The 27,895-nt window shown below is 46.8% G+C and overlaps 1 protein-coding gene across 2 annotated transcripts in view; it reads left to right on the forward strand.

Annotated features, from left to right (window-relative positions):
* The window catches only part of Pcsk6 (proprotein convertase subtilisin/kexin type 6), a 179,864-nt gene that overhangs the window by 101,265 nt on the left and 50,704 nt on the right, over positions 1-27,895 (forward strand). For both annotated transcript variants that reach the window (XM_063249917.1, XM_063249918.1), the window contains exons 9-13: positions 928-1,028; positions 7,475-7,578; positions 9,356-9,473; positions 19,478-19,666; positions 23,220-23,356. In XM_063249917.1, coding sequence (XP_063105987.1) covers positions 928-1,028; positions 7,475-7,578; positions 9,356-9,473; positions 19,478-19,666; positions 23,220-23,356 — 649 coding nt within the window. The remainder of the gene's footprint in view (positions 1-927; positions 1,029-7,474; positions 7,579-9,355; positions 9,474-19,477; positions 19,667-23,219; positions 23,357-27,895) is intronic.

Below are 27,895 nucleotides of genomic sequence, written 5' to 3' on the forward strand. Positions count from 1 at the left end.
CAGCCTCAGGCCTCATGAATAGTGGCACAGCTTCCTGCCCCATCACCCCTAATTTCCCTTGCTGGCCACTGTTTAGTGAGCACAGGTGTGTACAGGTGTCCAGCTATGCAGAGAGCCTCCAGAAGAGCATATTGTTGTCCTGGAAACTTGTCACCCCAGCTAAGATTTGGCCAAGAAAATGTGCTTTGTATGGAAGGATCTTAATTATTGTCCCTGGAGGAATTTATTTGCATGGGTTACAAAAATTGGCTACAGAACCTTGTAGTGGATAAGTGGGTGTGTTAGTTACTTTTCTTGTTGCTGAAATGAAATACCTTATGCCCAAAGTTAAGAGAGGAAAGGTTTATTTAGCTCACAGTTTGTAGAGGTTTCAGTCCATAATGAGCTGGCTCCAGGGCAGAGTGCATGGAAGAGAGGTAACCGTTCTCAGTGGTAGAAGACAGCAAAAAGCAACAAGAGAAGCTTAACAGCTTCTTTCTGCTCCTTTTAGTTCATCCAGACTGCAGGCATTAGGGAAATACCAAGCCAGCCATACTGCTGATTTAGTAATACCCCTTCTCCATCCCAGTGCCACGCACTCTAGATTAATCCACCTCTGAAAAAGCCCTCTGACTACGTGAAGCTTTGGGGGGACATCTAAACACAAACTGTAAACGTGGGTGTTAGTTTCTTCTTTTTCTAAGAAACCTTAGCACAAGTTTAGCAGTTTCAAATAAGATTAGTCTTTTCCGAGAGTGAGGTCCATATTTTGCACAAGAGCACAGTGACCCTCAGCAGGGGTCACCATACCCACTCTGTGTGTTTGCCTGACACCTTTCCTGTCCCTGGCTCACACTCTCCAGTGGGCCACATGTCAAGTTGTCTTGATCCCGTGAGAGGAATCAGCTTCTCCATCATTCCAGCCTCACACACCTCCCTGTCCTGCAGGTCACCACAGATTTGCGTCAGCGCTGCACTGATGGCCACACAGGGACCTCGGTCTCAGCCCCCATGGTGGCTGGCATCATCGCCTTGGCTCTAGAAGCAAAGTAAGTTTCCACTTTCCTTTCTTTTTTATTTTTCTTTTCATAGAAATGTTCGCTTCATGGTCAAATGCACGGAACATAAAACTTAACATTTCAAGCATTTGTAAATGGACAGCTCGGCAGCATGAAGGGTGTTCACACTGTTGCGTAACCATCACCACCGGCCATCTGCAGGATTCACCCATCTTCTCATACTGAAACCCTCTCCCCATCGATCACCAGCCACCTGTGTTAGTGTATGTAGGCTGTCATAAATTTTCTCAAAATTCTGCAGATCGGAGGTCCTAGGCCAAGGTGTTGAGCAGGGTTGGTATCTTCTTGACTTGCAGACAGCTGCCTTCCGCCTGTGTCACCATGTGATCACCCCTCTGTAAGAGTCTATGTCCAGATTTCCTCTTCTCCTAAGGATACCAGTCACAATTACCCCCACCCTAACAGCCACATTTCCCTTAATCACCTTTTTAAAAGACTGTTTCCAAATGTAGTCACCTTCTGAAGTACAAGGGCTTCAACTCATGACACAATCCTACCCAGCATCCTCCCTATCCCCCTCCCCGCCAGCTCCTGAACACCACCATTATGCCTTCTGTGTCTATGGGTTTAACAACTCTAGGTACTTTATACAAGTGGAATTGTGTAGTAGAAAATCTGAAATCCAAAGTGCTCCAAACTCTGAAGCTTTTGGAATATCAGCTTCATGTTCCAGAAATTCCAAATTTTGGGGCATTTTGGATTTCACAGTGTCACATTAGGGACATTTAACTCATATATGCTACATGTGTGATCTGAAACTTTTTAAAAATCCAGAACACTTCTGAGCCCAAGCATCCTAAAGAATTCTCCATCCATATTTGTCCTCTTTATTTCACTTGGCATACTTCACTTAGCACTTAGCATGCCTTCAAGGTTCATCTGTGCTAAAAATCTCTTTTTATGCCATACCAATGGGCGCAAAGTGGTTCCTTCTTTTTCTAAGCCCATTGTGCTCCTTGTAGGACCCCAGAGACTGTGTGTGCCACGACTGTAAGTCTGTCTCCCGTTCCATATCACCCCCTAAAATTATGCCATAGGCCATGATAGCTTCTCTTTAGGAATTTTAGTTTATAAACTGACAGTAAAATGGTCCCTTGTAAGCCACATAAAAATTCTGGAGTTGTTAATGTGTAAGAGGATCAGAAAGAGGGTCAGGTATGCATGCAATCATAGGGTCAAAAGCAAGTTTTAGTTTAGACATCAAAATTGGCCCAGAGCAATCCAGTGATTTACAGTAGTCACTTGTTAAAGATGAGTTTTTAAAATATTCAAAAAGAATGTTCAGGATGTTAAATCCATGTAATTACGCGTGCTTATATGTTGATTTGCACACAGCTAAAGATCATACGACCCAAATGCTACCAGTTTAGCAACAACAACAACAAAAATTCCAGCTAAATATTTTCAAATTATGGGGCCAGAAATGTTAACTTCTTTGTCCTGGGGCTCTTTTTAAATTTTCTGAATAATTAATCACTTGTGTGGAAAAGCTGCTTTCACATACTTAACAATTCATTGCTCTCTATTTTCTTCCATTCCTTATTGGAAACATGCAAGGAATTTTGTTAGAACTAAATGGAAAACAAGCCCTGCTTCATGACCAGCTGTGCCATTAAACTGGGCTGTGGACCCACCTCAGCTCAGAGAGTATCTTCCTGATTTAATTCCTTCTCAGAAGGAGAAGTAACATCTGCCTAGAGATTTTTAAATTCATAGGATTGATGACAGAAGGAGCAAATGACATCCAGAGAAAAGATCTCTATGTCTTTCTCAGTCTGTCTGTCTGTCTCTGTCTCTTTGTGTCTCTATCTCTCTCTGTCTCTCCTTCTCACTGTCAGTAGATCAGGAACCAGAGCAGAACAGAGGGTCTTGGATGAGAAGGTTGGAGGGGACCTACACACAACCTGTGTTGAGAATGAAAAAAAGACCCTTGTGTGTGAGAACTGTCCCATACCATGGGGCAGTCTTGGGACTTCACATCCATCCCATCTCCGCTGAAAAACATTTTCAGGCTGTGGGAGCAACTCAACGGTAGCATACTTACCTAGCATGCATATGGTCCTGGCATTTGATTCCCAGTGCTGCAAAGAACAGTCTTTTCAACACCATATTCTAGACATATTTTCCATACAGCTATACTTGTGATTTTATTACAGGAGTCAAAAATAACATGGATTTCCTCCTAATAAAGGGATTTATAACTTCCTTTTCCCGAAAGTGGCCTGAGGTGATCTGAGAAAATGGCTTGCTATTCACTTGGCCTAAAAAAACCCCACAAAATCATACAAATGAAGAGTCTCCCCTTGGGTTCACTTAACAGTACTTGCAAAACTGCCCAGGCCATCTGGGTGTCCATATGTAAAAAGGGACTGTTACAGCTTGTGTCTAGATGCTCCTCCAAAAATTATGCAGTCATAGATGGGGCTTTCTCAGAGGTGGCTGGGACTACAGTGTGTGATGCTAGGGTGAAGGGTGTGTGGTTACTAAGTTAGTCTACTGATTGGTTTAGCACTCACCCTAAGCCAAATAGTCCAGACAGAATACAGAAGGGTGAAAAGAAGCTGATACTGTCACTTGTAGTGTGCTGCTTGCTTCCTTCTTCCTGCCATGAACTGTTTCTCCTCTGCAATTCCCTCTGCCACACCACCCTGCCTGGAAGCCAGCTAATTATGGACTGAACTCTCTACAAACTGAGCTAGATAACCCTTTCCTCTTTTAACTTTGGGTGTCAAGTATTTTATGTCAGCCACAAGAAAAGTAACTAAGACAGCCAGCAAGTATCTGAAAGGCACTGCTTTAAAGATACAGTGTTGACCATTCCATTGCTCAGGGTGGTGAAGTTCGAGGTGTGACCAGATCTAACATCAGGGCTGGACCCAGGGTCAGTGGCCCAAAGAGTATTAAATTTTTCTGTGCATGCTTTAACATGCAGAAGTTACAGTGAACTTAAGGATTTAGAGGTAACTGTGTGGTCATCAAATGCGTCCAGGTATATAAAGTTCCCAAGATGTGTGTCTGGGCAAACTTACAGAACTCATGGTCAGACTAACCCATCCACAAACTCCCTCTACTGCACTGCTGGAAGAGGGGCTTGTGCAGAAGAAAAAGTTATCCCAGGTAAAACCAAAGAAATAAAAACAGCATGGGAATAAGTTCAGTAGAAAATAAATGCAAATAAAAGTAACAAAGAAGTCTGTTTTCTAACTTTCTCCCTTTCCTGGACCTCTTTTGCCTTCGGCTTGAAGTTCATGTCCCCTGATACCGCAGTGCTAAGCTTCCAAGGGCTAGCTGGGGCCAGCAGCAGCAGGAGGGCTGCTGTGACACACAGATGTAATCTTCGAGGCCACGCAGCCACTAGGGCTGCAGCACATCTGTGCTGTCTGAGCTTCCAAGCTGAATCTGGGACCGCTCCCCCAGGGTGCACGGCCTGCTGCTATGCCACTCAGGGCCTCTCAATCTTCCTCCAGCCTCGGGTTGGTCTAGAGCCCCTAAGAGGAAGAGGATAGAGGAAGGCACACTGGGTGCAGGAGTAGGCACGGTTGAGGTGAGAGGTGAGTGACAGGCGGGCACAGCAGTGAGAAAGACCAGAGAACCAAAGGGAGGCCTGGAAAGTGCAAGCCTGGAGGGAAGAGTGTACCCCAAGACTTATGCCTCCGATGAGTTCCTCATGGGAAGACTGGCATAGCAGGGCTACACTGGCAACCTCAACTGGTGCCACTGATACAGAAAACAGTATGACACTTCCTTGGCAAAACCAAACAAGCTGGCTGAGGTGGTACAGGTCTGTAAATCCAGCACTCTGGGATGCTGAGGCAGGAGGATTGCAAGTTCATACGCAGCCTGGGAAACTTAGCAAGATCCTATCTCAAAATTTTCAAAAACATAAAATAACTTTCAGGGGCTACAGGGAGGTGGGTCAGTGCAAAGAGCCTGGCTTTAGTCCCTACTACTGAAAAGCATAAAGAATTGCCATACAATCCAGCAACCCCCTCTGAGTTTATACGCCCAGGTAAACTGAAAACAGAGACCCCAGCAGATATTTATACTCCCGTGTTCATGGCAGCATCATGCTCAGCAGTGAAAGGTAGGAGACAGATGAATGGGTAAGCAGAGAGTGGTCCATGTGTACAGTGGAATTCAAAAGGAAGGGGCGTGTTGTAAGATGGATGACACTTGGATACACTGCCCTAAGTGAAATACGACAAATACCATGTGCATGTGATTTCACTTACGAGGTCCCTAAAAAAGTCAGACTCATGGAAACTGAAGGTGGTTTTCAGGTGCTGGGGAAGTGGAAACAGAACATTGGTGTTCCATGGGCACAGAGTTTACTTTTGGGAAGATAAGAGCATTCTGTGGATGGATGATGGTGGCGACTGTGTGGTGACATGGAGGTGCATCATGCTACCGAACTGTACACTTACAAATGGTTAAAATGCCTGCAATCAACATACACACAGGTGACTGGGAAGGTGGCTGTGATGCCTGTGTGTTCCTGGAAGCAGGTTCTTGGGTCCAAGAAATGGTAGAAATGAGACCAGACCCAGAAGAAATAGAGGCACAGGAAGGCTTTTTACTGGGACTTCTGCTTGAGACAGAAAAAATCCATAGCTCTGATCAAGAGCAGGTCAGACAAACAGTTCCCTGAGCAGAGGAAAGGGATAACTAGCATGGAAAAGGTAACCCCCAAAAGTGCCCACCCAGGTGCTCCACGGAAATAAGGGGATCACGTTTACAGAGAAGGCCTGAGCTTAGCTCTAGGTGGCTCACTGGCTGAACTCGGAGTTCAGGAGCTTGGCCGCTGTTTGCGCCTGTGTAAGTGGGATGTCTTTATAGTGACTGTATTTTTAACTCCGTCGCTGCTTTCTGGAAGACCCCTGCTTATGTCGTTTTTTGGCTCTGCTGTGAGAGCATGAAACAGCCATGATCCCCATAGGGCTCCTTCCTGGCACTTGACCTGTTTCCTCTCTTCCGGGTGGCCCTTGACCATCGTGGGTGTGTCACAATGAGCACCATCCTGAAGTGCCAGGAGCCAGGGTGCTTCTGCACTTTGACTTCCTGCCCGCGTGGCCTTCCTGGGTGGCAGCTGCTTGCGTCACATGTTCACGGGTTCAGCTGTGCCGTAGGAGCACACGTAGGTCACGTGAGCGTCCATGCTAAGCAGACTTGTGCAGGTTAAGCTCCCGGGACAGTCTTGGCATTGTTCTGGCCACCACCATTTCAATAAGTGCTAAAAAAAACAGCCTGGAAAGAAAGGTGATTTTTGTTTTTTCATATTAGGAACTAATGTTTTGGACACAACAGATGCTCATTCATCCTTGGTTAATTTTCTGATTAAAAGATTCTGGATATGCTTCATTTTGGTACACTGAAAGAGAGATAAAACTATTGTGCATATTTTTCTGTCAAACTGTGAGTGGAACCAAGAATTATACTTGTAGCTTTTCTCTCAGACGTTAGTTTAATGTAACAAAATGTATTCCTGGATTAGTCACTCCTATCTAGGTATTGCCTGTTCCATATTTTAAAGCAGCCTTTTAGAAAGCGTATAAATTAGAATATCTGGCAATACTGAGAAGAAAGAAATAATATTTTATCTTACAGTACTCTCTGCCTTGAGATAGGATGAAAATCCTCTTTCAGTAAATTCAAGATGTAACTGCTGCAAATAAAACCATTTTTCCTTATTTCTTTAAACTTTGTAATTATGAAGAAGTTCTTTGGTCTCTGTGTTATGTAGTCCAGGAAAGGGCAGTGGGCCAGCACCCTGGCCCTGACACCTGGTCCTCATTGCTGGGGACAGAATGGGGCTAGAGGAGGCATCCAGAGGGAAGATGGACCCCGATTTTAGAGGTGTTTAAAAGGCAGATCCATGTGTCTTAGGATAGAAAGCAAAAAAACCTGGTCTGTGCATGTGTGTCAGCGGGCATGCGTACTTGAAAGACATGTGGCTACTTTGCAGCAAAATGAACATACTGTAAATTTAGAATTACTGCCGCCTGCAGTTGGTGGGTCTGCATATGTAGCCCGATCTCAGGTTAGGCATAGTCTTGCTCATTATGTCAAAGAATTACCCCAAAGACCTAATAACTATTTGCTGTGACATTGAAATCTTCCTTTTCCCTGCTTCCACAATGCTCTGTTCGGCCCTGTGTAAACTCAGCCGCAGAACTGGGCAGCAGGGTGAGCTCTTACATGCTTAGGGTTTTAAACCATCCACTGTGCTCCGTTATCTCTGGATTTAGTTGCTGGAAGCTATTCTCTGCACAAAGGCTGGCAAGCGCATCCTTGCCGAGGACTTCGGCGTGAGCCCGAGGGCCTTGCTTCCCTTCGGACGTGGGCTGGTTCCAGCACACCTTCTACCGGGCTGTGTGGCCGATGCGTGGGTCTCACGGTCTGCACTTGTGTCGTTGCAGTAGCCAGTTAACCTGGAGAGACGTCCAGCACTTGCTGGTGAAGACATCCCGGCCGGCCCACCTGAAGGCGAACGACTGGAAAGTGAATGGGGCCGGGTATAAAGGTGCGCGGGTCCTGCTGGGAGGGGCAAGGGCCAGCAAGTGGCCACATCCTCGTGGTCCCCTGGCGGCCTACAGAAATGTGTCCCAACCGATATCAGTGTTAATTATGTGTCACTGTGGGATGATAAACACTTACGCAGTGATTTTTTAAAAGTATTCTAAAGCCCAGAGCGAATGTGTAGGTGAATCTGGTAAACTTTGAGGTTCTGGGAGTCCAGGGACCCTACTTTCCATGACTTTTGCCATATTTGGGGGCCGCCTGTGCTTAAATACTCAACTAGTTCTCTTTAAAATGACTTTTTTATGTAAAGAAATGTACTTAAAGGAAACTTTATTATGTCGAGCAAAACATGAGTTTGAATTTGTAGTTTTTTTATATACATGAAAACAAATCCATCATTAGTATTAATATTAGTATTAGTATTAGGTACCGGGAATCAAACTCACGACCTTGCGCTTACTGGGCAAGCACTTGAGCCGCTGAGCTAAACTCCAGCCCAAATCCATCATTATTAAAATAATTTTAAAAATATGTTTGTATTCCATCTAAATGCAACTGGCATTCTCACCCCTGAGGTCCTTTTGAAATTAACTCTCGGTTTCCTCACGTGTGCAGCGAGGACATTGAGACTGTTATATAAGTGAATTTCGAACTAAAATTTTTGGCCAGCTTTGTTTGATAAAAGTAACTCATGGGACAGGCATGCCTCTACCCTCATTCCAGCATGGTACAGACCCAGATACCATGAAATCACCCAACAGTGAGGGCTTGATCAACCCAGATACTTGGGTCCTGTGGAACAGGTAATTACAGAACTGTGATCACTGGCTTTGTTTGTCTAACTTTTTTAACCAAGTCACTTGAAAACATTTTTGATCAGCCATGGCATATTGGGGTGGTGCTGTTCCCCTCTTTTTAGAAACTCAGGTCCAGCTATTTTGACCTCAAGCCCAATACAACTATCTGTACAATGTAGGGCAGGCATTGTTACCGTAGACAGGGGGACACGCCTTTTCACGTGGAGGCCGCTGCTTGGGCCCCACCCTCCTCGCTGGCAGGAGTGTTGGTGGCAGTGCTGTGCTGTAACAAGAGCTGACCCACATTTCAATTTCGGTCTAATTAAATGGGAAAATAGATCATATCTAGTTCTTGACCTTGCCTCTTAAATTAAACTTTGAAACTCTTCACCCTTGGCCAAATTAAACACTGGATCAGGCCAGCCCACTAGCACTCTTGCCTGTGTGCTGAGCTATATTGCTTGTCCTGAGTGCCTTGGGAACTCAGCAGGGAAAGAAAATGGTAACAGAAAAGAAAAAATGATGAGCCCAGCTGGCCTTGTTCTTGCTGTGTTTGTTGTACGTCTTAGTCATGTGAACTGTGAGGTCTCGGGGTTCATTTTCTCCAGTGCTGGGGTGCAGCCTAGGTCTCTATACAGGCTCGACAAGTGCTCTGCCACTGGGCTACACCCCTCAGCCCTGAGGTCTCAGATTTTGGGTTTTTTTTTTTTATCTTGTCTCAAATTAAGGAAGCACAGATGTTGACAGTCCTTGTAACATAAAGAAACCTGTCTTTGTCCCCCAAAATGGATGTCCTAGGCCCATGCAGCCAGGACCCTGGAACGCCTCTCAGAGACACCCCTCTGCAACTTGGGCTTTTCAGGGGCCCTAGTGGGGACATAGTTGGTTGCAGTTCCATCAGATCACACAGAGTGACGGCCCGCCTTGCTTCCTTCCTGGGGGAGGCCAGAGAGCCTGGCTCTGAAGGCCCTATCTTTTCAGTTAGCCATCTCTATGGATTTGGCTTGGTGGATGCAGAAGCTATTGTCCTGGAGGCAAAGAAGTGGACAGCAGTGCCATCCCAGCACATGTGCATAGCCACCTCGGACAAGAGGCCCAGGTAAGGCTGCAGCATCGGCGACCTCTCAGTACAGGGGACCTACCTCTGGCACAAGGTGTGGTGGTGGTGGGAGGTGTTTGTGTGTGCATTCCTGTGCACATGGGCAGGAACCCATCTGGGCGAGTGCATGGCTGGGCTGGTCTGAGTGTATCTGCAGTTTCTCTTATAGATTGTACAGCTAGGAAAAGATACTCTTCTGAGTTCACAACCACCCTGAGGCCTCTTCTCCTTTTGCATCAGATTGTACTATGATAGAGACCCAGGTCCTCATCCTAAATCCTTCAGTACAATAGTGAAAATTCTTATCCATAAGGCTGAGCATAGCTGGCTGGACCAGCGCTCTATCCTGCCCAGCAGGGTTTAATGGGGAACAGCCCAGAATGTCCTTCCTGTTCCTCCCCACCCACTATAGGTTGGCGTCCTTGTCCCAGCCCAGCCTGCCTGCCCTAGTTACTCGATGTGAATCCATTCGATTTAGACAAGAATGGCAGCGAATACTGCTTCTCGGTGGCAGGCTGGTTTTTACACAGTGTGCACAGCAGCTCTACGCTGCTTTTATCCAGCCTTATAAACCCTTTTGCTTTAAGAGTTGGGATTTTTTAACAAGCCTCGAGTAGTGGGCTGTAGGGCCCTGACTTCATCATCTGTGCACTGCCCCTTGGAGGAAGGTATCCTAAATCAGTTACATATGTTCATTCAGATATTTATGTACACAAAAATCAGCTGTAAAGCAAACCAGATGGTGGGAAACCTACTCTATTCAAAAATCAGATGGTCCTCCTGAATTCTGCTGCCGGAGCTGGGCTTTCTAAGAAAGTGAACAAGACTGCTCTGGGATAAAGAACAGTGCGTTTCTAGCCATAACTCTGTGTTACCTTTAGAAAGTGTGTGTTTGAAACAGATGAGGAAGTGCTCAAAAGTGAGACATTGCCAGGCTAGGGGTGTAGCTCCAAGGGAGAGCCTTACTTAGCATGTATGTGCGAGGCCGTAGGTTCTATGCCCAACACTGCAAAGCTTTATCAACAGACACAGGTCACTCTCACTGAGATTGCCAACTTCCCTGAGTACATTCTCCTCTTAAACTCGGCTCTTTTACCACAAAATATTGACAGAATTATTGCTTGTGAATGAATACCTTGCAAATGGTAGGAATTCAAAAAGTGTTTATTGGATAAATAGCTACAGAAAGATCTCCCACACACACACACCTAAAAAACTGTCCCCATCCTGTGGTAACTGCACAGCCTGACCCCTGGGTGACGGCTCAAAGACCCATCAGGTTGGCCAGCCAGGGCAAGTCTCAACGGGGGCTTCTCTAGCGAGCCTGTGATTGCCAAATTCAAAAGAAAGTGGGAGCGTCTGTGAGACAAAGGGGCGCTTTGCCTTCCCTGGCTCTATACCTGCCTCGAGGATGATATCACGGATGCAGGATGAGCAGGTGCTGTGCTCCAGTCCCGTTCCGACCTGCAGGCTGCCCTCCACACTCTCGCCCATCTCCTTCTGGCAGTCACGGCAGCTCCTGAATGAAGCATTCTTCTCCTGCCAGAAACCATTTTAAGGTGGCAGAGTGGTGCCTAGGTGGCGAGTGGTTGTTTTTATTTTTATTTTATTTTGTTTTTAAGTGAAAGCACAGAGTCTAGACAGCACAAGTTGAGGGAACCCCCCCCCCTTCACATACAGTGTGACATTGTTCCTGTCCTTTGAGGAAAATAAGAACTCCACAAATTCCAAGTGAGAGAAAGAATCAGACTTCTGTTTCTAAAGGGAAATCATCTTTACCTTTAGCAGTTTTAGGCCCTTTCTGGGGGTTTCAGCCAAGCCGCTTTCTCCAGCCACTTGCCCAGCTCTAGTATGTGATTGTTCTCTGGACACAGGGATTCCAGAGAAAGGGACTAATGTGACCGGGGGGGAGGTCGGCACTGCTGTCCAGCGGTGAGCCTCATTTCCTGGTGGGGAGCTTCAGCCTGCTGTGTGGCCGTTCTGCTGCCTCGGGGCTGCAGGGTCGTCCCCTCCCGCCAGCACGGTTATGGCGAGTTTCCCCCAGCAGAGTTCACATCTGGCTTTGCCCCTGCTGGGATCACCTGGCCTAACAAGGAGAGGGCCCTGTCCCGGACAGCTGCATTCTCTCCGTGCTGCTCATTTCTTGTGCACTTCTCAGTCCAGCTGTCCACTCTCTTGGCCTCGTTCTGGTTTCTTCCTCGCATGATGGAATCTGAGAACTTTCTAAATAGTTCAAACCTGGCCTCAGCTGTTTCCCTTGGTGAAGAACTGAACATAGAGGGAGATGGAGAACAGAGAAGAGAAAGAAGGGAGAAGGGTGGGGTACAAAAGAGAAGGAGAGGGAGAGGGAGGGAAGAGAGAGAGAGCGAGAGACTTGGAGAGGGAGAGGGAGGGAAGAGAGAGAGAGCGAGAGACTTGGTAAGCCTGTGCTGTGTATACCATATGGGTGTATTTACCTGCCTTCCTCCACCCTGGTGTGACCGGAAGTCAGAGGACTGTGCTCACTAGCCTTTAAGTCCAGTGAGCTTCTAGAAGTCATTTGGTCACTCTTGCCATGTCCACAGTAATGTCGTGGGAAGTCTGGAGGGGGTGGAGTTGGGTGTTCAGCCATCCTGCCAGGCTATGTCAGCGGTGACCCCAGGTGGCGCCCTCCTCAGATGGAAGCTTACACTGATGCTCCTGAAATCTGAGCTGGCAAAGGACCAGCCCAAAGGCAACCCCACTCGATCCATTGGCAATTCCAATCTGGACACCGCACATGTGTGAATGGTGTGGTGCAGGACTTTCTTAGCCTGATGGACAAGAACTGTCTGTGAACAGGGGATGCAGTGATGTAGCTCAGTGTATGAGGCCCTGGGTTCGACACCCAGAAGAGAAGTCTCTTAGAGCATGGGGAAAGTCACGAAGCCCAGAAGGAAGAGGGCCGCAAGAAGAGGTGAGCGTGAGAGAGAGGGAGGCTGGGACCTGCCAGGACAAGGGACAGCCAGGTCTTGCAGTCTTTACAGCCGAGCATCCCCTTTACCCCAGGACAGGCTGAGGGTTCCAGGGTTCCAGCCTGCAGCCTGTGAGCTGCCTGTGCAGGAGCCCACGTGGACGCGGCTGTCCAGGCAGTGATCATCAAATGCTAAGTCTAACAGCAAGGAGGAGGGGAAGTCCCTTGCATTCATGCACCGAACAAAAGCTACATTTTGCAAAAGAGAATGACTCAGGCGTCCCCTGAGTTAGCAGTAGGTGAAAGCCATACCTGCGTCTCTGCTGTGATGTTTAAACACATGTAGAAGATCAAAGACATTATTACCTATTCCTGGGCACAAAGAGTTTCAAGCTATTTAGAGCCTCTCTTCTATTAAAGAATGGCAAATAGGATCATGACCAGTGACATCTGCCCATGCAAAATTATTTTTAAATCTGTGTGTATTAAATACAGAAGGTTAAAATTAATACTTTCATGGCTTTTCTTCAAGTGAAAAGGAAAATCAAGCTTAGTATAATTCCTTTGAAGGAAAAAGAGTCCAGCTGTTTAATATCTTATTTGACTCTGGCTTTTTCTATCCACTACTTTCCTTTGCATTGTTAAAAGTCAAGAAGCAGTTTGTGATGCTTTGACTCTCAGCTGGGTGCTAGAGAGATAGCACCACCACCAAAATCTCTTAACCAACATAAAGCCAGAGAACTTACCTACATGTCTTAGATTTTTGATGGTTTGGAAGGTTCTCATTCAATCAGAATTTGCTATTTACTTTGATGTTTTATTAAAAATTCTGTCTGTCTGTCTGTCTGTCTGTCTGTCTTTCTCTCTGTCTCACACACACACACATATACACACATGCACGCATGTGTGCACACATAAAGATACTTCCATCCCCGGAACCACTGTGCTGTTTGGATACTAAGCATTATCTCTACAGTCGATAATCTGTTAACAGATGTTCAGCAGTTAGCTCTGGATTACCTGCATCTTCTGTTCTTTTCTGGTGTTTTATTGTTTCTGGAATTTCACCAACCCAGACTGTACATGGGGGTCACTTTCAAACAGCTCAGCACATCGGGATATGTGGCTGTGGATGACAGGTGACGGATAATGATCCTAAAGGCATTGGCCGGAAATTTTACATGTGTGAACTCATCCCCAACATGGTGTGCAGTTCAGGAACTGTTGTCCCATTTCATAGATGAAGAAACAGTGGCATGAGGAGTTCAGCAACTTGCTGGGATCAGGAGTGCTTTGGAGCTGAGTTTCCAGCCCAGGTGCCATCTCCAGCATCCCCTTTGCCCTCTCAGTAGGAACTCAGGAAGTACTGACCCAGTAGAGGTATCGGCATTTCCCTGGAAGACCGCTTCCCTTCCTTCCATGCCTCCGGCTGGTGGGACACATTGCCTCCAAGGTGTCGATCCTGGGGTGGTCACCCATGGATTGCACATCTGTGGCAGGTTAGTGAGGTCAGCAGCTGCGGGGTCCTTTAGAGAGTGTGTGTGAGTGGGCCCCAGGCCAGTCAGACTCGCAGCTGTGCTCAGGTTCTTTGTCTACTCTAACGTTTGTTTAGGGAGCTGAAAGTCCCTCTTTCCTCTGGGCTCCTCTGTGCTCTGCAGATCCCCCCACTCTCACCCTCCCCAGAACATCTTTTCTGGCCTCTGACCTCTGTGCATACCTGGGTACCTAGGGAAGCCCTTGTTTTTGATTTCTCCTTTCAGGCCATTACTACATAGGGCACAACTTGATGCCCTCAAAACTTGTGAGATGTTGTGCAGTCCTATCCTAGGGGCAGCCATCCTGGGCCCAGGACATTTGTTCTGCCTTGTGATACCCTGTAGGCTCTAGTGGACTTTAACACTGTTTTCTTGCAGCGCTGGACCTGCCTAGCTTAGTTTTAGAAGTAAAGTTTTCTCTACATTATAAAGACTACTTGCTTCTAAAATTACTATTTGGATTGGAGGAAATGACTGTTTCTTGTTATTCATGGTAGTTTCATAAAGTCACTACATACACTGAACTAGCAAAGCCTGAACCACTTCTTCCAGAGGATATAGAGACAACAGAGGAGGTGGCCCCTTTCCTGCCTGGTGTAAAGGCTCCTAGAGAATACATCTATAGCAAAAGGCAGGTGAACAATAGAAAAACATAACAAGTTTATTTGATCAAAGTTTAATATGACAAAAGTCTTCCGATTGAAGATCCAAAGACCAGAATGAACTGTCCTTTTTTTAATGCTTAGGTTTGGTAGGGCATGGACAGCTGCGTAGACATATGATTAAACAAAAAGAAAATGTTCTAACCGCAAGAGACTGATGGGGACGCCCAGCAAGCACTGTTGTCTGACCAGGTTTTCTTAGCCTTTCTGGGGAGCGTGCCTCCTGCCCAGGCATGGGCAGGACCCCTTATGGAGTGGGACTGACCCTCTGACAAGGCCAGAGAATTTCTTTATGGCCGGCTAGCTCCAAGACAGGCAGGGAAAGATCAAGGAATGCTTTTAGATTTTTGTGACTGGTTTGGGGAGAAAAGAGGCTTTAGGTTCTGTCACCTACCTTAAGGAAGAGCAATTTTAGTTCTGTGACCTGCTTCAGCAGAGGGACAGAAAACAGGGCCAGGAGAAGGTCAAAGCCTTTGCTCTGACACATTCTCTGAGCCCCAAGAGGGAACATGACACTAGGTTTCTTTATGCCTCTGGTCATAGCACTGTGTCAGAGGATCAGTCCAAATTTCTAATATATGAAGACACCTTCTTTACATGATTGATTCATTAATGTGAGATTCATAGCCAGCAGCACTAGTGTGTAACGTGAGTTCTAACTCACACCTGAACAGAATCTAATTCACTTGTTTTCTCTGTAAGGCACATCACAGCCTTTGTGTGCTTAGAACCCTGGCACTATAGCTCCATATGTGCTGGCTTTGTAACAAAAAGCACAAACTGAAGAACGTGGCACTGAGCTCTGAAACAAAGAAGGCTGAGTGTGGCCTGGTTTGACCTCAGCTAGGATGTTAGCAGTGAGAGATTCGATACCTTTCTGCTCTGTGCGTATCTGAAAATGACCACAAAAGTGCCACGAGAATTGACTTAGGTACATAGATAAATTTTAGTAAGTACTTGTACAAATAAAGAGTCTGTGAATAACAAACACTGACTGTAGTAATTTTATTTGTCTTTTTTACTCCCCGTCAGAATGAATCCTAGACCATTATCATTGCAAGGAATGTTGAAAGCCAGCTAATTCAGTCCCCTCATTTCACATAAAATAAAAATGTGTGCTATAAATTTAAATGTTGTATATTAAAGCATCTTATAGCCCAATTAATCATGGAGAACCTTGTCTAAATTAATGTAGTAGATTACCTTCTCTTATAAAGTTGTTAAATTTTATTTCTACCTTAAATGCTGCACTGTCATGTGGTAGCCAAAATTTCATCCAAAGGAAATTCTAACTGTGAAGTAATGTGAATAACAAAGTCCACAGATAAGCACAATAATCTCTGTCTCAGAGCATCCTGCGAAGAACATTCATCCTCGAATGTAGATCTGAGAAAAGGCCAGAAGCTTCCTGCTGTGTCCGTGAGGAGGGCTCTGCCTCTTCCACCAGATCAGTAGCTTTCCCAGGATTTTATTTAACAAATGTGCTCTGATGACCTCTCTCCAGCAACTAGTCTTTGAAAGTTCAGTCAAAGTGTTTCTCTGTAGACCTTCTGGCTGATCTTCCTGGTCAACCTTCTGCTGTAATAGGCCTCAGCTGCTCAGCAATTCCTTCTTTCCTAGGCAGACTCCAAAGATCACTCCTACCTTCTGATTTAGGTAGTTCTATCAACATGGTCTCAGAACTGTCTAATGAAGAGCTAGGCCTGGCCCAACCGCTGGCCCCAACTCTGAGGCTTGGACAGGAAACCTTGCTCTGGAACTAAAGGCTGCAGGTCTCCCCATGAAGCTTAGCTGGAGTGAGGTCTTCTTGGTGGGAATGAGAAACCCAAAGTGTAGTTTCTTCCTAGTTAGAGCAGAAAAGTAAGTGGAGAGCTTGAAGCCCCCTCTCCAGGTACAGTAGAAGGTTTCGGCCCACGACCCACATTTCCCTGTTTTTCCCTGTCAGTTGTTTAATTAAAAATATTTATCTTTGCGTGTCACTCCAGTGCCTCAAGATTCTCAGAGTTGGGAGAGTGGAAATTAGGAACACTTTTCCTTACATCTTTACGCATTGGAGAACTAGAGGGAGGCTGCCATATTGGTGGCCTGGCTGGAAGGAGCAGGGTGTGGGGCTCTCCGCCTCCTTGGGAGCAGGGAGCAGAGTTTAGGGTGAGAGGAGGCCACATGGAGTGTACAAGCAATGAAGTGTGGCTTGACCGGAAGTGTCCTTTCTCTGTGGTTTGAGATCCCTTCCAAGGCTGAAGCCTCCCTGGCCTGAATGTCCATCAGGCTGCAGGCAGGCCCCGTGGGGTCCTTTAACACCTTGGGTTCTTCTAGTGTCTCATGAAGATGGCTCGGTGCACAAGACAGAGTTTCAGAACAATATCTTTCAGTTCCCCAGGAGAATTTAAGGTCTTTCTGATTCAGTTTTGTGATGAAAGTATAGTTTAACCGTATCCATATGACAGAAACAATCCCTGTAGGTTGTTAACCTACAAAATACGTTGCTTTGCAGTTGACTTGCATTTTCTGTATTGCCTTTGAAATGATTAGAGGATAGGGACTAATTTACTTTGCTAAATTTCAGTTTTGTGCATTGACTTTCGCTTTCTGTCTCAGAGTTCACCGACTCCTGAAAAGTGATGGCTTTTGATCCCTCCTTCTCCTTAGAGTTTCTGTCTGAAACACAGGATAATTTCAGCTTGGCTCCTGAAGCCTCTCCTTTTCTTCAGGAAGTGCAGAAGCCCCTGACTCCATAGACTAGGCCTACAGAAGTACAGAAAAATTGCGTTGAAGGAGCAAACAACTCCCCGTCTTTCGATGTTGCTGGCCGTGCTGGCTCCCACCTCCCCTCGAAAGCTTACAGAAACGGAGTCCTAGTGGCCTGTAACTGGGTGATTTCACAGTTAAGAGATTTCACATAAAAACTAATCGTTTCAGTTACCCTTGTTCCCCAGGCAGGCTGTACCCCTGGGAGAGCTATGTCTTGGCTTTGAAAACCAACTCTGTTGACTCCTGAAGGAGCTCAGCACTGCTCACACGCAGCCTGCCACGCTGGGGAGCAGCAGCGTGGCTCCCCATGCATGACACCCCGCCTGCCTTTTTCGCCCTACTGCTCAGGTAGATGCAAGCAACCCTAATACTCTCATCAAGAAGTTTTTCTTTTTTCTCAAGGTGTTGGTGCTGTGAACCAGAAGTACAGCAGTGGGGCAGACAAAAGGCGGGGGTTGGTTGTCTTTCATTTTATCTTGTTTCTGTTTGCTTAAATTATCAATGGGACTAAAACTTTCTTACTAGAATTCTAGGTCTATTTCTAGAGTGCAGGGATTACTCCTCCTGCCTGTTAGCAAAAAGTTGAGATGGACACAGTGTTTTAAGGCTTTTGTCTCTTTTCTACCTTGATCTTGCTAGTTGGCTCTGGAAAAGTGTTAAAAATTTGAGCATAGAGTCATTCTTGGGTCTTGAGATCTTGACTGAGAGCCACGTTTCAAAGCCCTAGGGGAGCATTTGTGACATCTGTCTTCCCCTGCACATGGAGTACCATGCCCAGAGCACAGAGCAGGCAAGCACTGTACCTGGAGGTGGACATGGGCCTGAAACTCTCTGGGGCTTTTTGCCATGCTCCGTATCTGCCATGGTGGTGGAGCCCCCTGACCAGTAAACACAGACAGTAAAACACAGAGGAGGCAATGAAAGAAGTCAGCACCCCTAAATCAATTTATAGTGCATGCAAAGCATGTTTTCAAATATTTACAGAGTCGCTGTGGGAATTACATCACTGTTTCTAACTGTTTTGATTGTTTTTTATGACTCAGGCCTAGTAGAGCCAAGCAACGTAATTCCTGAGAGGCTCTGAGCACACACTTTAGGCCTCCCCAGAGGAATCAGGCATAATGGGAAAATGCTCCCCACAATAAACCGACCGCCGGCTCGTAGTGGGGGGTTATTAATGTGCTGCTGCATGGCGGTTGGGTCACCACCAAAGAATACCATCTTTCTTCAGGTTGCAGATCATGAGGGAGCCAGGCTTTGTGGAGATATGAGCCATGGTAGCCCAGAATGGACAGGATGGCCCAACCCAGGCTCAGGAGGAGCCTTTGAGTGCAGACTGTGTCTGCTTTCTGTGTTAGAAAATCCTGATGGAAGTGACTCCTAGGCAATGAGAGCTTGGTGGTTGTCCCAGGTTCCATCCCAACTGCCCTGAGTTTATATAGAGAAACGTGGTCATCAGCTTCTGTCACAGGGCAGTAGAGGGGAAGGACCCCCGTCTGTCCTGACAGCCAGAAGCAGGCCAGCTCCAACAGCTTCGGTCCCTTGAATGTGGGTCCATTCAAGCATCCATGCAGGACAGCGTGGTGCAGAGGCTGAGGCAGAGGACATGAGCCCCAAATGCCTGCTCCTGCTCCCAATAGCTTGTTTCAGTCCTTGCTTTCTCTCTGGATGAAATGGAGTAATCCTCATAAATGTTCAGATCAGTGCCCAGTGCCAGTGAGCTCAAGAGCGTTTGCTCTTGTAGTGTAGCACTGAGACTTCTGTTTTCAAGACTGGTCTGCACAACGATGTAAGGGGATGTTGAAGTCTTGCATATCCCAGATCTTTGAGAAAGCGAGTTGATCACAAAGACGCCTACAGAGCCCCAAAAGGCCGAGCCCTTGATAGACTGACTCAGGTCTGCACAAGAAGCCATTCTTTCAATGTCTGTAAACAAATTTTAGAACCATACAGTCTTCTCAGGCAGGTGATAGAGCTCAGAATGGGACATCTAAGAGGGAGACTTCAGCTGCTCTCTGGGGATCCCCAGAACCCAGAGCTGCACCAGGAAAGGAGCGAGCTTGGGTGCTTGTGTGTGAGACTCAGTAGCTCAGCACCAGGCACTGAGCTCCTCCTCCTCCACAGGAGTATCCCCATAGTGCAGGTGCTGCGGACCACAGCCCTGACGAACGCATGCGCTGACCACTCAGACCAGCGCGTGGTCTACTTGGAGCACGTGGTGGTCCGCATCTCCATCTCACACCCACGCAGAGGAGACCTCCAGATCCACCTGATTTCCCCCTCGGGAACCAAGTCTCAACTGTTGGCAAAGAGGTAAGGCTGGGATTCGATGCCACATGGGAACTGTGCCATCTGTGACTCTGTCCCTGTCTGCAAACTAAGCGCATGGGAATCTTGCTTGTGAAACTGTCTTTAAAACAATCCTTCAAAACTTTCCTTTTCTGGAAGAAGCGACACAGGAGTTGCTCTGTGTCACTGTGTGGTGGGGAGGTTGATGGGATTCTGGCTGTGTCTTCATTGGTCTTGAAGTACACTGAAAATCCCGCCATCCATTCAGTTGGCACTGGAAGCCAGGGCAGGTGACCAGAGAAGCATCATCTCCCAGAGCACTCCACTCGGCGTGGGCCACACCTTAGGACCTGTGTAGCTGGACTCTGGACTTGGGTAGGGGTGCAGGGAAGGCACTGCCAGGTGCTCTCTGTGACCTTCTCCCCAAAATGCCAGCACTCAGACACAGACCTGAAATTCGTGAAGCTTTGCCCATGGGTCGTGGAAGGCCGTGGAGTCATTTCTTCAACAGATTTAGAGACAAAGACAGATATTTGGATACATTCGTATGACTTGTAGGTCAACGAGAGATTTAGGCTGGGGGAAGCGGAGCAAACTACCTAATTTTCTCTTTCTAGCTAAGAGAGAGAAGAAAGAGAAGGTTTCATGGATTTGTGGGCACATCAGTATATCTAGTATCTGTTAAAAACCGGAACTGGCAGCTGTGCCCACAGTCCCGGAGGAATCAGCTGTGCCAGGAATCTGTGTGACTCACTGGGCTTTCTCTGTCCTTATCTGGGCTATTGCTTGGCCATTCAGAAATGGGGTGTTTAGTAGAACCACTCATGTAAGAGTCCCCCTTTTTCTTAATTCCTTCTGCTCAGTAAGAGAGGGTGGCCAACTTTGCCTAAGACTTACAGTAATGAAAGACCACCAGGGCCCCCATGGGTGCTGTGCCCCCCACCCTCTTCCCAGCTTCCAAGGCTCAGCAGCCTGCAGATGGGGTAGCAAGCCTTGGATGCCAGCACAAGCCTTGTCCTCCGTGAACTGGAAGCAACCCAAGACCAGACCCTGGATTTCAGGATTTCAGGAGCTTGGGCACTGGGCTCAGCCCTGACTGACTCCCCCATTCTTAGCAGGAGAGCAGAGTGGGGCATCTTCCCCTCCCGAATACAAAATCAGTGGCACTCTGCCTCTGCCTGTGGAGGCCACTTCGGGCATAAGCAGTTTGGGGGCACCATCCAGCAAGCTGAGGCTTGTTAATGTTTTTCTCCCAGAAGATTTGCTTGCTTGTTTTAATTTTTAGAGATTTTTAGTCTGAATGTGCAGTTTCTAGCTTTCTTGAACAGCCAGAACCAGGCCCACATTCCTGCATACCCTGGCTGGGAGCGGAGCAGAGGGGCGAGTCTGCTTCAGGGCTCCCCATGCTCCCGCTCCTCACCAGAACCCCCACTTCCATTCACTCCCCACTGCGTGTCCACCCAGAGGCACCCCAGGTTGTGACCTCTGAAGATAGTGGCCTGAACTGACCAAGAGCCCACATGAAGCTTAGTAGCTGAGGTGACAGATGGCAGGTTTGCCGGGCGGCAGTGACCAGAGCATGTGTGCTTTGGAGCCTAGAGACTTAGGCTCCTATCCTGGCCCCTGCACTTTCCAGCTGAAGTTGTTAGGACCCAGGTGCTTGGCTCCTCTCTGTCCTTCTCTGGAAAAGTCATGCTCTCATTCATAAATATCAGGACTATTATAAGAAAACAATAATATTACAAGAGTCAAATGTGATGATAAAGATAAGAATGTTTGACACAGGTGCCTGGTTGCCCTTTGTTTCTTCTGAAGTCTGGCTGGCAGCTGACCCTGTCAGCATCCCCATGAACCCCGAGTCTGTTTTTTCCCTTATCATCTTGGCCCAGCACTGGAACCCGTAGGGATGGCAGGGAGCAGGGCCTGAGGCTTATTTGCAGCTACCTACTTGCAAATAGTCCTTGCTGTCCCTGTGCCATGAAGCACTTTAAAACACTGCCCTGAGGCCACTTGGCAGTCACTCGAGTCTAGGGAATTTGTTGGGTTTTTTTCCCCCTGAAGGCAGATTTTGTGATTATATCAAGATTTTGGTTTGAGGATCTATTACCTTCTACTTACTTGAATCTTACTTAATCCAGCAGCCTTTGCAGCTTGCCAATTTTTTTTCTGTAAGAGTAGGCTGACATTCTTAAGGGCCCCACCACTTAAAAGCCTTTTTCCTTGAGTGTCTTGGGTCCTTCTTGGCTTTGTGTGTGAAAACCAGCCTTGACCTTGGCAGTTTCTGAGTAGAAAACACAGAATGCCTTCCTCCCTACTAATCTCCCTGCAAAGAATATTCCTTTGATCAACGTCTTTATACACTGATGTTCAGAGAGCTCCCAACTTTCATGTGATGTGAGATTCCCTGGGAGCGGAATCTCATATCACACGAAATTTACATATTTGAATTTCTGATAAACAATAAAAAAATCCCATGTTTAAAAATTCTTATTCCAAAATTGAGACGGAAAATTAGACTACGAAGGAAGAAGACAATTGAGGAATTTTGAGTTGTTCCCTGGAGGACAGCAGTCCGAGCACGCCGGGGCCTGGGAGAGAGATGTCCTTTAAGTTGTTCTACTTGAAAGGAAAATGGGAACCACCAGAAAGTGAAGGCCAGGGCTGGTGGGGACCATCAAGGAAGATCTGCCACTCGGGGTGGTACAAGGGGGCCTCCTCCGCCTCCTTCTAGGCCCAGAGGTGTCTCTCACCCACTCTGGAGTACAACCACCAGGCCATGCTTGGCATGTCTTCCAAAGGCTACCAAGGAAACTGGTTTTCAGCCCTGGAAATTCAGAGGCAACACTTTTCTCCCGAGTTTGAATAATTGTTTGTTTTTACTTATTTGCAAGAACAGCACACAGCCGTGCTCTAAAACAAATGTGGACATATCCTTCAGTACACAAACATGCATTTTTAAAAGGCTTCCTTTGTGAGCACCTTCCAAGCCTAACGAGTCATGTAACCCAGCTTCTGCCTGCTTTTGTGCATGTGGGCACTGGGTGTATATGTTCTGGGAGATCAGTGTGGGATGGGGAGGGGGCAGATACTTTCTGCAGGAAAGTGGCAGCGCCAAGGGCATTGGGGGGCGACCTCATAAGCACCTGGGGATGGTGGAGAGAACACAGAAGAGCTCAGAATGCCCGCTTCGAGTCCCAGCTCTGCTGGCTGCCAGTCACAGGACCTGCAGCAAACCAGCATACTGGAATAGAGCCTTTGTCAATTAGGATGGGAAGAGATTCCTGGAACCAAGACCTCACCTTTGACTGGGTGAATTGAAGCCTGCCTGCCTTCCTCGCCAGATGTTAGAGAGGTCCACTGAGGTGACACTGAGCCACTGAAAACATCCACGTGTGTTCTGTGACCTTCACTTTCCCTCTTCCCTCCAGCCCTGCCTGGGGTGTGCTATTACTGAACGGTGCAGGCCCTGAGAAATAATTCCTCCTGGGCCAGACAGAGCACCCTTGAGGGCTCTGAGGGCCTCTGAGGGGTCCCTCTGCTTGGCATTTATTGTCTAACATGGCATCTCCAATTGCAGATTGCTGGATTTTTCAAATGAAGGATTTACAAACTGGGAATTCATGACCGTGCACTGCTGGGGAGAAAAGGCTGAGGGGGAATGGACCTTGGAAATCCAAGATCTGCCATCCCAGGTCCGCAACCCAGAAAAACAAGGTCAGTTGCATTTTGTAACAACTTTATTTTTCAACTCTTTTAGGTCTAGGCCTCTGTTTACAGTGTCTCCAGTAAATCTTTGTTTTGTGGACGTAGAATTTCCCTAGCATGTAGTTCATCATCTTAATCAGGACGTTGAGATGTACAGCTCAGTAGCTTTTAGGGTATTTGCAGTGTTGTACAGCTATCACCCCTGTCTTAATTCCAGAGCATTTTCACGCCTTGCAGGGGGAACCCCGTTTGCATTAGGCAGTCACTCCCTATTCCCTCCTCCTTCCCTGACCCCCAGAAGTTCCTAAGCTACCTTCTGTCCTCATGAATTTGTCTCTTCTGGCCATTTTATGTAAATGGAGTGATACAAATGTAACTTGTTACATCTGGCTTCTTTCACTTGGTGTCCTGTCACAATTTGCCCATGGTGTAGAATGCATCAGAACTCCATTACTTCTGTGGCCAAACAGTATTTTGGTGTGTGTACCATTCATTGTTTCATCCTTTGATGGACTTTTGGGCTATTTCTACCTTTCAGCTATTGTGAATACACTCTGATGAACTTCCATGTGCAAGTTTCTGTGTGAACATGTTTCATTTCTCGTAGTCATATACATACCTAGATATGAAATTGCTGGGTCCTAAGGTGACTGTTTGTTAGCTTTTTGAAGAACATGCAAACTATTTACCATGCTGATTACCCCATTTTACACTCCACCGGCAATGTATGAGGGATCCGGTTTCTTCACATCCTTGATAACACTCATGGCCTTTTCTTAAAAAATAGCCATTCTAGTGGATGTAAAGTGGAATCTGTGGTTTGGATTTCCTTATGACTGACGATATTGGGCATCTTTTTGTTTTCTTGTTGATCATGTATGTATCTTTTTTGGAGAGATATTTATTGAAATCTTTTGTCCATTTTAAAAATTGGATTATTTCCCCTTGTTGAGTTGTAAGAGTTTTATCAGATATATATTTTTTCCCATTCTCTGGGTTGTCTTTTTTGCTGAAGCGATTAGCTAGCTTTCTTATTTCTGGGACTAAATACCTGACTTGCCAACCTAAAGAAGATGGGGTTTATTTCGGCTCACGGTTCCAGGTAGCTCAGTCCATGATCAGTTGGCTTTCATGACAGAAATGCATGGCAGAAGGGCCTAGTGGAGGCAAGTTACTTAATCTTTGGCATCAAAGAAGCAGAGAGGATGAACCAGGGCAAGAGATATACCCTCTGGTACACCACCTCCAGTGACCCATCTCCACCCAATGCCCATTCAGTCATGAACTCTTCAGTGGGTTAATCTGCTAATAAATATACACCCCCGTGATCCAATCACCTTCTGAAATCCCCATCTCTGAACACATGAGACTTTTAATGGAGTTTTAAAATCTAAATCATAGCAGCCGTGGTTTCCTTTAATGTACAAAAGTTTTTAACGGTAATGAATTCCAGTTTATTTTTCTTTTATTGTTTGTGCTTTTGGTGTCATATCTTCAAAACCATTAGCTAATCCAAGGTCAAAAGGATTTACTTCTGTCTTTCCTTTTCAGAGCTTTGTAGTCTTAGCTCTTGCATTTAAGCCTTTGATCCACATTGATGTAATTTTTATACGGTATGATGTAGAGGTCCAAATTCACTCTTTTGCATGAGGCTCTCCAATTATCCAAGCACTCTATGTTGAAAAGGCTGCTCTTCCCTGGGGCTTGATTTCGGCATGCTTGTCCAAATCACTTGGGACTCTGACGTCCGTTCCATTGGTCTATATGTCTTTATGCCACTAACACACTGTTTTGATTGCTGTAGCTTGGCAGTAAATTTTGAAATCAAATGTGTGAGTCTCACCACTTCTGTCTTCTCTTTCAAGATTGCTCTGTCTATTCTGAGACACCTGCAAAGCTCAATGAATCAAAGCCAGGAATATAGCTCAGTGATGCGGCGCCTGCCTGGCAAGCTCAAGGTCCTGAGTTCAGTTGTCGGTACAAAAAACAAAACAAACACAAAAATATGAACCTTAGCATAAGTTTGCACATTTCATATTTTTAAAATGTAGTTGGAATTTTGATAGAGACTGATCTGTAGGTCACTTTGGGTAATCCTGCCATCTAACAATACTAAATCTTATAATCCATGAAGATAGGGTGCTTTTTCCATGTACTTAGCTGTTCTTTAACATAGTTTAACAATGATTTTTGTAGTTTTTAGTATGTAGGCTTTTTGCTGCCTCAGTTCAACATATCCCTAAGTATTTTATTCCTTTTAGTGTCATTGTAAATAGAATTATTTTCTCAGTGTTGGTAAGTCTTAAACTGCTTTCTTAAAATCATTCGTAAAGTTAACCAATCTTTATTGAATGCCTTCTCTGGGCAGAACACTGATCTAGGTGATGGGGCAGGAGCCTGGAAGAAAACTGGAAAAGTCCTTATATCTTATCCTGTAACCATCCTTAGAGATCAGTAGATTCTTCCCACGGAGGTCTGTAGACTCAGTAATGAATTGCTTTACTGTGGCAGGGTTTCCCCAGGTTTGCTTTACTGTTCTGTTGTTTCTTGTGCCCTTTCTGTGGATATGCCCCCACCCTTGTGTCACCCCAGGGGTGTATAAAGTCCTTCTCTTGTCTTGGTTCTTTTACAGTTCTCTATGACACACAGCTTCAAGTGTGTGTGTATGAGACCAGGAAGACTAAAGAACATGGACTTGTCTTATGCAGAAAGCTGACTTTAAATTGTCAAGTCATCGATAGGGATTCTAGATCCCAAAAATCACTCTTTCTGATTTTAAAATAACGATCATGTATCAGCTTCCTGTTAAAAAATCAAGGAGCAACTCCTTGAGCCAACTGCATCCTCAAGCACTGGCCACTCTGTGGGCGCTTTACTGAGTCCCTGTCCCCACACCGGCCACGCCACCTGCTTGCCCCGGAGGCTGGCAGTGTAGACAGGACTGTGGCCCACTGAGCTTTCCCTGCACCCTGCCCACATGCCAGGGGTTTGAACCATAGAGCGACAGGGCCACTCAGCCAGGCTGTCCTGCAGCAGGCTTTTTCCCCACGTCTCTCTCCCAGAGTCCCCGTGTGTGCCTGGCCCCCCACCCCAATTCTGCATTCAGCCTCTGTCTACTTCACCCAGCCCACTCCTGTCCGCATTACCCAAACTGGGGCTGCTCAGTGTCCCTTATACAGACGCCCTCTCTGCTGGCCACGTGGCACAGTGGTTAAGGCTGTGGGGCTGGGAGCAAAGCTCTTACTAACACCTACGACCCTGCGCAAGTCCCTTAGCCTTTCTGGGCCTCTGCCTTCTCATTTTCAAAATGGGATAGTAATGTCCATGTTTCAGAATCGTAGGATGCAATCACTGCACACAGGGAGGGCGCTGGGAGTGACCCAGAGCCACACACCCGCTTCCTGAAGCACCTCCCACGCCTTTCAGGGCCCTCTCCACCCACAGGCCACTCGGCTGGCCTCCTTGATGGGTCTCACTCACAGCCCCTGGCATGCTCCTGGGCCCCTGCTTCCTTCCCACCCAGGGGTCTCATGCAGCCCCACCCAACACCATCTGGCGACAGTGCCCAAGGGCCGCCTCTCTGACCTCTCATGGCGCCCAGCCCTGGTCTGCAGCAGCCTCCATGGCTTTTGCACAGGGCTCCCAGCACCTGCCTTCCGGGCATCTCGGACGGAACTCGCAAGCAGCCTCCCCCGTCTTCCCCAGGAACGGGCATCGCGGTCTACCTGAAAACCCAGGAGTCGGCCTGTTCTCTCCTTCTCCACCGTCTGCCTCCCTCCTCTCTCTCAGGATGCCCCCTCCCTCTGGCCAGTCCCCTGCCCCCTCTGCCTCCTCCTGCCCCTGGCTTTCCTGCTCTGCCGGGCGTGACTACAGCAGCTGAGGAGCTGCACCCCCGCTAGCCATGTGGCCTCCCACAGTTTGGTTCTGTTTTGTTTTTCACAGTACAGCGCGAAGGACTGAACCCAGGTCCTTCACCCTGAGCTATGTCCTCAGGGCTACATGTGGCCGTTAGATCGGTAAGAACACACACAGATACAGATAAACACATTAAATTATAGAGGCTCAGTGTGTTGCTGAAGTTCGAAGCAGAGAAGTGGTCAGTAGAGTGAAGAGACAACCTCTAGAATGGGGAAAACGTTTTGCTAGCTCCTCCTCAGACTGAGGACTAGTAGCTAGAATATATAAAGAACTCAAAATATTAAGCCACCTAAAATTAAAAACCCAGTAAAAAAAATCAAAGCCCTTTTTGATTTTTTTTTTTAAGATAGATTCTCACTAAGTCACTATATTGTCCAAGCTGGACTGGAACTCACAGTCCTCCTGCCTCAGCCTCCTGGAATGCTGTAATCACAGGCAGTGCACTCTGCTTAGCTGGCCTCTCACAGCTCATAGAGCAAAACCCTCTTTTCAGCATGGCCTGCAAACCTGCCAGCGCTTCTCCCCTGTGTTCTATTTCCTCTGTCCCATCATGCTGACCTCCCTTGGTTCCCTGAAAATGTGTGGTCTGACCTACCACATGGCCTTTGCATCTGCTGCTCTCGCCTCTAG

This window comes from Cavia porcellus, unplaced genomic scaffold (genome assembly GCF_034190915.1).
Source record: "Cavia porcellus strain 051 isolate PalLab524CR breed Dunkin Hartley unplaced genomic scaffold, mCavPor4.1 scaffold_6, whole genome shotgun sequence".
Classification (NCBI taxonomy): Eukaryota; Metazoa; Chordata; class Mammalia; order Rodentia; family Caviidae; genus Cavia; species Cavia porcellus.